Source organism: Corvus kubaryi, unplaced genomic scaffold, assembly GCF_017639235.1.
Source record: "Corvus kubaryi isolate FWS band 111438036 unplaced genomic scaffold, C.kubaryi_AGA036_p1.0 37264, whole genome shotgun sequence".
In the NCBI taxonomy this organism is placed as follows: Eukaryota; Metazoa; Chordata; class Aves; order Passeriformes; family Corvidae; genus Corvus; species Corvus kubaryi.
The window spans coordinates 2,177,081-2,187,136 of NW_024581079.1; the positions used below are offsets into that span (position 1 = coordinate 2,177,081).

Genomic DNA, 10,056 nt, shown 5'->3' on the forward strand with positions numbered 1-10,056 from the left:
GACCCTGGTGTAGAGGTGATTGTGGGTCCCAGATACTCCTGATAAATCCCCGATGCTGAGCTGGTTGTGGGTCCCAGGTGTTCCAAATAAATCCATTGGCCCCTCCTTCCCTTCCCACCTGCATGGTGGGGGCTTGAAAAGGAGAAAAGGGGTGGGGATTTGGAGCAGGTGTGTTGGAGGAGCAGGGAAGGGTATATACACCCACAGGGATGTGTTGGATGGAGGGAAGCCATGGGATGGGGATGTGAAGTGGATGGAAGAAGGGTGTCTTCCTAGGCATTAACCACTTTGTCCCTAGTGATGATGGCTGAACCATCTCCCTGCCTGCTGCTTGGAATGTATGGATTGCATCCTGTGGGCTGGGGAGTGTGGTTGCTCCCTCCGGGAGGAACTTACTCCAGGAGGCTTTGGTCAGTGTCCCATTCCAGAGTGAAAGAGGCAAGGGAGCTTTTCTGGAAAGAGCCACGTGTTGCACAAGCAGTTTTCACTGAGGAGCAGCTCAGAAGGAATTAACTCTTGGGGGAAAAAATAGAAAAGAGAATAGGAATGTTCTTTGTGCTCAGTTCCTGCAGGAGGAGTTTTTACCGGACTTAATGACGGTATAAACTGATAAAATACTTGGGTTTAGGCTTCTGAGAAAGGATTAGGCTGGTATTTGTTTCAAGGAGTTGTTCCTGAGCACTGACTCAGCAGGAAGCTGTGGAGTGGGTGGAAGCAGAACTGGCTTTCCCACCTTTCATTTCCTGCTCCACTTAAACTTTCCTCTGCAACTCAGTGTAGTGACATGAACTTGGGTAGCTTGGTGACCTCTGGAGTGCTTCTTTCCTGGAGGAAAGCATTGCATATTAAAGAATTTTTTGGTGATAGGAACAAGCATCAAACATGAGGAAGCATTAACAGAAGGGGAAAAAGAGGCCTGGTCTGCTTTAGTGGGATAATTAACTCTCTGGGAGATGATCCTGGGGAAATAGGGAAGCCACCTTTGGAAATCTGGTTCGTGTGGAGGGGAGTCAGCCTGCTGGGAGCTGAGCTGTGGTTGCAAAACGTTGTTCTGTCTGTTCTTCCCTCAGCGTTCTGTCATGTGTGGAAGATCCTGAGATTCCTGCAAAGAAGCAGAAAGCAGGTATGGCCCCTCTCAGAGACAGTTAATGTGCCTGCTTTTCCTTGGGTTTGGGGTGCCTTGGATAACTCTGGAGTTTGTACTTCTGAATTGCTGCTGGAACTGAGGATTTTTGAGCCGTTCTTGTGGCTGGAGGGGGTCTCCTGGGGCCTGGGCCTGTTGATGATGAGTGCCACTGTTCGTGGATGTGGCACTTGGGGTCAATGGTGGCCTTGGCAGTGCTGTGGGAACAGTTGGACTCGATGGCCTTATAGGGTTTTTCCAGCCTTAATGACTCTGTGAGTCTAAAACCCAAGTGTCAGATGAAGGGAGGAAGGGAAGCAGGGAAGAACTTTTCCTGTCCTAGGAGGGCCGTGTATTTGCACCAAGGATAACTCCTGGCTGGGGCAGGGCACAGGATATCCCAGGTCTCTCTGGCACTGAGCAGCACAAAGAGCAGTTTAAATCAAGGCTGTTGCTGTTCCATGGGGGATGTGGAGCTTCCTAATCCCTACTTGGGAACAACCTCCCCGGTGATGGGGTGGGGGGTGCTGCTGGGCTGTTGCTGTGTTGTTGGAATGAGTTACCTGCTCCACATGGGATCGAGGAGCTGGGCTTTGGTGCAAGCAGAAATCCCAATTCCTGTTTCCAGTCCCGTTCTTTATGGCCTGGTGGTGTGGTTTTTCCAGAATGTGTCTCTGGGGCTAACGAGGAGCCCAAAGAGGTTTCTGTGGCTGCCAAGTTGCCACCTGAGGCAACGAGAAAAAGCCAGGAGACAAAAGAGAGCGATGACTTCTCCTTCTCCGAGTCTGAAGATGAGGTGAGCAAGGATTTTGTGGGGAGCTCGGGGATCACTGCCGCTGTCCCTGCACGTGTGAGAGCCTGTATTACAGAAGTGGTGCCATCAGTCCCCCTGCCTTCTGCTGCAACCCCAGCAAAACCATGTCAAGACAGAGCTGACTGACTTTCAGGAAGGTGAGGTGTTTGCTTGGATTCATGTTCAGGTTATGCTCATTCTGGTGCTTGTTTTTATTTCAGGTTGTGCACATTTCTTCTGACTCTTTGTTTGTAGCATCTTCAGAGGATGAGGCTGTAACAGAACCTGGTAAGGCTGATAGCAAATCCTTCACTCATTCCTTTCTCCTGCTGCTGTGTCTGGGCAGCTCTGCCCAGGCTGGGGGCTGGTTGCTGGAGGTGAAATATCTGGGTAGCATCCAGGAATAGTGGAGGGTGAGCTCTGTTTCTTCCCTGCATCCTGGTATTGCTTCTGGACTGGAGCCAGGGCTGGGAACAGGCTCCCCAGGGAATGGGCGCAGCCCTGAGGCTGCCAGAGCTCCAGGAGCATTTGGACACTGCTCTCAGGGATGCTCAGGCTGCGATTGCTGGGGTGTCTGTGCAGGGCCAGGAGTTGGACTGGATGATCCCTGCGGGTCCCTTCCAACTCAGCATGTCCTGGGATTTATCCCAGGATGCTCACATGGTTGTGGAGCCCAGATATTAACTGCCTTGGGTGCAGTTCTAGTGTGTCCCACTGCCAGCTTGCCAGAAGGAAATTGTTATAAATGCTGATTTTAGGTAGTAGAGCCTCAGAACCCTTTTTTATTAGGCTTAGGCGGGTCACATTCTGTAGTTGCCAATATAAAAATATCCTGAAGCAACGTAACGCAAATAATATTAGGACGTGAGGGATAAAATTAAAGTAATTTATCTTTGGTGAAGCTCTTTAAACTCGTAGAACTCCTTTTTTTTCTTGACCAGTTGCTGACTGCTTGTGCTCTTCTCCCCTAGACGAAATGCCTTGTGACACCACGCTGTGCTTGACTGAGGAAACACCATCCTCTCTTTGCAAGAGAGTTCCATACCTGAGGTAAAAATCCTTCTGTTGCCTTTCACTCCTCCTTTGAAGGGTTTCTTGCCTTTCACTTTCATCCTTGAACTGCCTGCGTTGCCCAGCATTTGTTTTTGTGTCCACAGAGCAGCATTTTTCCTGGGTGTTCTGGGACTCCTCCAGGCAGCCATACTGAGGGAGCTCTCCAGCTGTGGAGAGGCAGCTGTGTTCTTGCCTGTAACCAATTTTAAACGTTCTCTTTAAATCCAGATAGTTCATAGACTCAGGAGATCAGAGGAAGATTAACAAGGTCAATACTCTCACCTCTTGTGGTAGGAGGAAGTGTTGAACTTGGGAAGAGGCTGAGACCAGAAAAACCCACAACCACAAAAAATCCCAGAGAATTCCCATTTCCCCAGAGAATTCCACTGGGAAACACTTTTTTTTTTCCCCTCTGAGGGTGCTCAGCTACTGCCCCAGGTCACCTGGAGAGGTTGTGGAGTCTGTCCATGGAGATGTTGGAAAACCCTCCCGGACACGGTCCTGGGCAGCCTTCTGTGCCTCCTTGAATCAGGAAGTGCTAATTCAAACCTAATTAATAAATCAGGAGCTCTGAATGTTCTCTGAATACCATTTCTTCTGCCTTTTGATGCTTTCAGCCCAAGCAGGGATAACCACATCCAAGCTGCTCCAGAGAGTCCTGTCACTCCCAGGCCCCCCATTAAGGAGCCAGGTCCCAACTCCCCCAGAGGCAGCGGCACCAGGAGGCCCTTGTGTGCTGCTGAAGAGGTGAAGTGGGGAGAAGGGAAGAAGGGAGGGGAGAAGGGAATTGTTTTGGGATGAAACAGCTGCAGAGTTCCTGCACAGTTAGGCTGAGACAAAAGGAAGGGGTGGGAATGCCTGCTAAAGTTTTTTTTTTTTCCCTTCCCTTCTGCAAGGATGTTCAGCAAGCAGAAAACAAGAAATACAAAGAGCTCTTGAGTCTGTTCAAGGAAAAATATTCTGGAAAACTTACTTCTCCACGGCTAGCAAGACTCAACAAGTAATTATCAGCAAAACAACCCTTAACTTTTCTGGTGGTGGGTTTGTTGTATGTGGAAGGGCAGGGGAGTTGATGTTTCCTACTCTCAGAGTTCTGGAGAGAGTCAAATGTAATGACTGAGTCTCTTTTGGAATAGTGGAGACAGCAAATCTGACTCTTGTATGTTCACTGTGCCTGGGTTGAAGGTGGCCAAACTTCTGGGTGTAAACTCCTCAAAATGCCCTTTGCATCTGGTCATGGAAGCAGTGACAGCACGGTTCTGTTAAGGATTAAACAGCCTAATTTTACTTTATATATTCTATTGCTTTCATTCAGCCAGTTGTGTACAAATAGCCCTGTCCTCTGTGGTGAATTGATGGGCACTGGTAACAAATCACCTGTACAAACTCTGTCCTTTTCTTCTGCTACACCAAAGAGTTCAAGCCAAGGAACCAGGGATGACTGGGAGTCCCCTGAAAGAACGAAAATCCAGCCGTGCCTCTCCACCTGTGCCAGGAAAGACCAGTGAGTATCCCCCTGCTCCACTCTGTAGGTGGAAGTCCAGCCCAAACAGGGCATTTCCTCCAAGTAGTTATTGGCTAAACTGGGTTTGTGAGGGTTTTATTGAAGGGGAAAAATTGGTTTAAAATGGGATTTGAGAGCTGGGACTGTAGCAGTACAGTTTGTAGCTGGCTGTGACCCCACTGCACAGGAGAAGGTTGTTTTACCTGGGATTTTTGGACCAGAGGAGGGGGATAGTTGACTCTGCACCCTCAGAGCTGCACTTTAATCCCTTTTTAATGCTAGACAGGACTATTTCCATGACAGCAGAGCTGCCAAACCAAGTAAACTAATTACATACATGTTTAATATTGTCCCAGGTTGGTTTTTTTTTCCCCCTGTCCATTGCTTAAATGTGCCCAATCCCCTCGTCTGGTTCTTTTATATCTTGGCCTTTATGACATGATCATATGGGGATTGAAATGATTTCTGAGCAGGTTGCCAGAGTTTGAGCTTCTAAGTTGAAAATGCTGATGAAATGTCTGTGATGTCACCCAGAAACCGAGAGCTCTGTGCAGCTGCTGCAATGGGAAGTCACCTCCTTGTTCTCACATTGCTGCTTTTCCTTGCAGGTGTCAAACATGGGGATGTTTTCAGCCCCCAGCTGCCTCAGAGAGGTGTCATGATCAGGTGAGAGTCTCTTTTAACCATGGCTCTTGTTTCTTTTGGCTCTGTCAGCCTCCAGAAGACCAATCCTGCTCAGTGTCTCAGTGCTGGGCGAGAGGAGCAGCTGCTTTGAGGAATTGCTCACAGCCTGTTGTCCCTCAAATCAGCTCCCCTGTCACAGCTGGCCAGCTGTGGGATGTGCTGGGTGTTTTTTGGGAGAAGGAAGTAAGGGTGACAGTGGTGGCCACACCAAGTTGTCCTTGGGTTTGCAGAATCCGTTTTTGCTCCCGAGGGTCTTTGTGCCACACCGTTAACGAGCTCACTTTGCATTTCCTCTGGATCCTCAGCAAAAGAAGTAGGGAGCTTGTAAAGCCTGGGGGCACTGAGGCAGTTTTTGAGGCTTGCAGGATGCCTTGGGTTGGAGTAGGAGACCAAAAAGGGAGCATTGCTCCCTCATCAGGGGCCCGTGGGCTCTGTGGTGGCACAGTGGGAGTGCAGGAGGCTCCTTGTGCATGGAAAGGGGCTTTTGGCTGCGGCTCCAGGGAGGGATTTTGGTGTGGCAGCTTGGTGCCCTCCTCTTCCTTCCCTCAGAGGAGAGAGTGCAGATGGGGCAGAGAGAGGTTTGGTTGGGGCAGATCTGGTTTTGGGTGATTTCGTCCCTGTTCTCTTTCCCCCTTAGACATGAGCACTGTATTGAGCTGTGTTTGTCCTGAGTTAAATTGTCTCTGTTCCTGAAGCTCAAGGGAAGAGAGGAAATAACTGGTGGAGTGGGATTTGTCACCAGGAGATCACAAAGTACCTGATTGAGGAAGTGCTGGTTGCTTCCCTGTTTTCCAAAGATTAAAACTGAGAAACAAAAGGACTTTGGCACCTGATGGTGGAAGAAAGTTTGCAAAGCTTCCAGCTCTTCATCTATCCTAATCTGGGAATGGGCAAGGAAACTGAGGTGTTGTCATGTGTCAGAATCAGCTTTGGAAAAGCATTTCTTAGGCTGAAGGTGAATTTTGGGGAATTTCATGGGGCAGTGTGGATGTCCAGCTCACCTCTCTTTCTCTCCTGACAGCTACTACACACCACCAGAAGACTCTCGTGGACAGGGGAAACGAGAGAAACGAGCTGCTTCAGTGGTAAGCTTGAGTTAGTCCTTACTTCACTTTGTTTTTAGGAAAACAGAACTCATCTCTGCTCAGGATTGAGATCCAGAATAAAACTGGAAGTGTGGAAATCAGAAATACTTACCTTGATCTCAGCTTGCTACCTGTGTGGGGAGGCTTTGCTGGGGTTCTGGATGTTAGTCCAAGCCCAAGGAAAGTCCTGCCTCTCGGGCACAGTTGGAATGCAGTCACCAGTCAGACTTTGGGGTTTGCTGCTGGTGTGTGTGTACCAAAACCCTCCCAGTTCTATGCAGGATTCTCTGCCCTGTCCCCCAGCAAACCCCTCGTGCTTCTCTCTGACTCCCTGTCCCTGTGTCTGGCAGGGCCAGCGTGAAGCTGAAGTCCCCCAAGGAAAGTTATTCCAGTTCCATGTGACACCTGTCCTGTCCAAAGACCTCTTTTTTGTGGACAGCGAGCCTCTGCCATGCCCAGAAAGGCCAGCAGACGACCTGGCTCCACTGACAGAGGTACCTGGGCTCAGCAGCAAGCCAGTGCTGTGGCTGGTTCAGCAAAAAGGCCTGCAACACCCCTTGCTCTGGCAGTGGAGCTGCACTTGAAGGCTGCCTGAGGGGCTGGTGTGTTCCATGTGCTGTTCCATGAACCCTTCCCCATGAAATCCTTTGTTCCAGGCCATGGAGAGCGAGATCTCTGCTGCCTTTGATGGTGGTGAGCCCGAGGATGTCCTGAGCAGGGCCTTCAAGCTCGCAGTCACCCGTGAGGACATCTGCACCCTGCAGCCCCTGGGCTGGCTCAACGACAGCGTACGTGCTCCTGCACTTTCTGGGAAATCCCCCTTCCCTGGGCACAGGAGTCTTCCAGGAGCTGCACTGCAGAGCCCAGAAATAGCTGTACACTCCTTATTTTGGGTGCTGTGTGGGCTGGTGTTTCTGGAAGCTTTCACTTGGCTGCTGCAGCTCCCAGGAGTCAGTCTGGGTTACTGGAGTGGGTGCAGGGGCTTTACCCAACAGCACAGGGCACCCAGTGTAAAATTCTGGGAGCAAAAGCTGCCAGCTGGAGTTCTCTCAGCTCCAGGGTGGCCAGCAAAGACATGTTGCTGTCTTTTTGGTTCAGTATCTTATTTCACATCTCCATTTGCCTCTCTCTGCTCCAGATCGTGAATTTCTACATGAGTCTTCTGGTGGAAAGAAGCAAGAAGGAAGGATATCCAGCAGTCTACGCTTTTAATACCTTCTTTTATTCCAAGCTAAGCTCTACAAGCCACAAGGGAGTAAAGAAATGGACCAAAGGTGTGGATATCTTCAAGCACGATGTCCTCTTGGTGCCTATTCACCTCAGAATTCACTGGACACTGCTGGTGAGTCACACTGGCTTTTTATTTAGGGGAAGGGGAGAACAAAACTAGCAAGCAAAGTCCTTTAATGTTTTGGCTGTGCTTTGTCTAAATCACCTTTTAACCCCAGGTCGTAGATCTCCGAGAGAAAGCCATCAAATACTTCGACTCCTTGGGACAGAAAGGAGACCACATTTGTAAAACTGTCTTGTGAGTAGCTGCTTTTTTTAATCCCTTTTGGTTGTTTTTGAGGCCTTTTCCCCTCCCCACGTGAAAAGTGTTTCTGCCCTGTCACATGGTACTCCTCACTTTGTACCTCATCAGTTCTGCTCAGTGTTTTGAATCCCCCGGAGTGTCAGAGGTGCAGGTTTTCACATGTGCTACACATCCTCACGTGTCTTTGTCAGTAAAATCCCTTCACCCAGCAGCTTTGTAGGGTGAGAGCAGCCCCACAGAGACAAATCCCAGAATCACTGAGGTTGGAAAAGCCCTCCAGGGTCACTGAGTCCAACCCGTGACTGATCCTCACCTTGTCACCAGCCCAGAGCACTGAGCAGATCCCTCTGCAGAGCCTTCCTGCCCTCCACACTCCCACCCAGCTTGGTGTCACCTATGAACGTAGTGAGGGTGCCCAATGCCCTCATCTGGATCATGGATAAAGATATTAAACAGTGCTGGGCCCTGTTGGGATTTTTCCTCCACGTTCCTCAAATCCACTGCTGTGAGGATCCTCTGGCATTTCACTGCCATTTATCTTCCTGTCGCCCTTCACCAGCTTTTTTTGTTCATTTGTTTTTTCCCTAAATCTGGGAGGTGAAAAGTGATTGTGTGTTGTTTTCAACAGAAAATACCTGGAAGAGGAAAGCAAGGAAAAAAGAAACATTGAATTGACTGCTTCCGAGTGGACCCTTCGCAGTCTGGGCACAGAGGTATGGGAGCAATGCCTGGATTTGGGATGGGAGCTGGAACTCCTCGTCACAGAGGGTTTAACACTTTCCAGGGAAGCAGAGGAGGGAGATGATGTGCAGTTAACTGGGACTATTCCTTGGGTTTGGGAGCGGTAAATGGATTATGGAAGTAGGTTTTCAGGAGTAGGTGTGGGTAATGTGTGCTACGACCACGTTGCTGCTCTTTTAAGACACCTAAAAGGTCTCCATCCTTTTTGTATTCCTCAGGAAATCCCTCAACAAAGTAATGGAAGTGACTGTGGCGTTTTTGTTTGCAAATTCGCCGATTTCATCACCAGAGACAAACCCATCATCTTCACCCCGGTGAGAGGAGGTGTCAACAACTCCAGCCTTTCCCACACGCATGCAGGAGCCAGGGAAGCTGCACAGCAGCTGGGGCAGGGCCTGAGGGTTTGTTCCTCATGTCTGCTGCCTGCTTCTTGGGCAAGATGCTCAATCATGGGAATCCCAGGGTGGTCTGGGTTGGAATGGACCTTAAAGACCATCTCATTCCAACACCAGGATGCTGCAGCCAGTGGTTTGGGATATCTAGCTTTTGTGTCTCTTGGAGAAATAGGTTTCCCCCTTGGATCAGCTCAGACCACTCAGCCACTGGTTATTTTCCAGTGTGGTGATCTTTAATAAAAGTCCCTGTAAAGAAATGGGGTTTTGCTGGGTGGTTGTGTCACCCTCGTGTGAAACCCACCTCGTACCCAAATGGCAGGTGCTCAAAAGCAGCTTCCCCTTCAAGAATTCCCTGGGTGTTAATGGAGATTTCCTGCCTCTTTCTCCTCTGGCTTCCTATGTGATGGATTTTTCCTGTTTCCTTTCAGGAGCACATGCCTTATTTCCGCAGGAAGATGGTGTGGGAAATAATCCATCAGCAGCTGCTGGGAGACATGCACTGTTAGAAAAACACTGTTCTTTAAAAGAGTAGTATATTTATTTCTTATTGGTTAAGATAAGATAAATATTAACTTATGTAAGAGCCTTATTGTATGGGAACGTTACTTGTTAATAGAGTAATTTATTTTTTAATTGAAAACCGATTTGCTGTCTCTGTGTGGTTTTTAACTTGCTCCCCATCTGAAGAAGAACAGGGCGTCTCTCCTCTCCTGGTGGCTCTGGGGACATCCCTGAGCTGCTCCTGGCCCAAAGATCCACAAGATCCTGGCAGAGCTGCAGCGGGGCTTTATCTGTCTCTGCTTTCACTGCTTGGTTCAAGCTGCCACAACCTTGGGGCAGGTTCTCCAAAGGACAAACAGTGCCAAAGCCACTCGTGTTTTATCCTTACCAATAATTAACCAGGGATCATTAATTTTCCCTGAGGCTGCGGAAGATCCGAGCACGAGGACGCAGCAGCTGGGAATGTTTTAGGCGTCCTTTCCCCTTCCCTTTGCTTCTCCCGGTTTGGGGCTGCAGTTTTGAGTGTCCCAGGTGCCACCAGAGCCACTCTCCCATGGCAGCATTCCCAGGGCTGGAGGGGTGGGAGGGAAGAGTCCAGCTCTGGGGCTCATGGAGTGGGGTTCCCTCATTGTGGCACCCAGCA

General features: G+C 49.5%; 1 protein-coding gene across 1 annotated transcript; it reads left to right on the forward strand.

Moving 5' to 3' along the window:
* Positions 1–1,029: 1,029 nt before the first annotated feature.
* Positions 1,030–9,556, forward strand: SENP2 (SUMO specific peptidase 2; the record flags this gene model as incomplete). Its single annotated transcript, XM_042024676.1, has 16 exons — positions 1,030–1,123; positions 1,789–1,919; positions 2,138–2,204; positions 2,888–2,966; positions 3,587–3,716; positions 3,866–3,969; positions 4,385–4,473; positions 5,082–5,139; positions 6,179–6,242; positions 6,593–6,736; positions 6,899–7,030; positions 7,381–7,584; positions 7,691–7,770; positions 8,405–8,489; positions 8,736–8,831; positions 9,341–9,556. Coding segments are annotated over 16 exons (1,635 nt in total), but the record flags the coding sequence as incomplete, so codon positions are not given.
* Between the last annotated feature and the right edge of the window lie 500 nt (positions 9,557–10,056).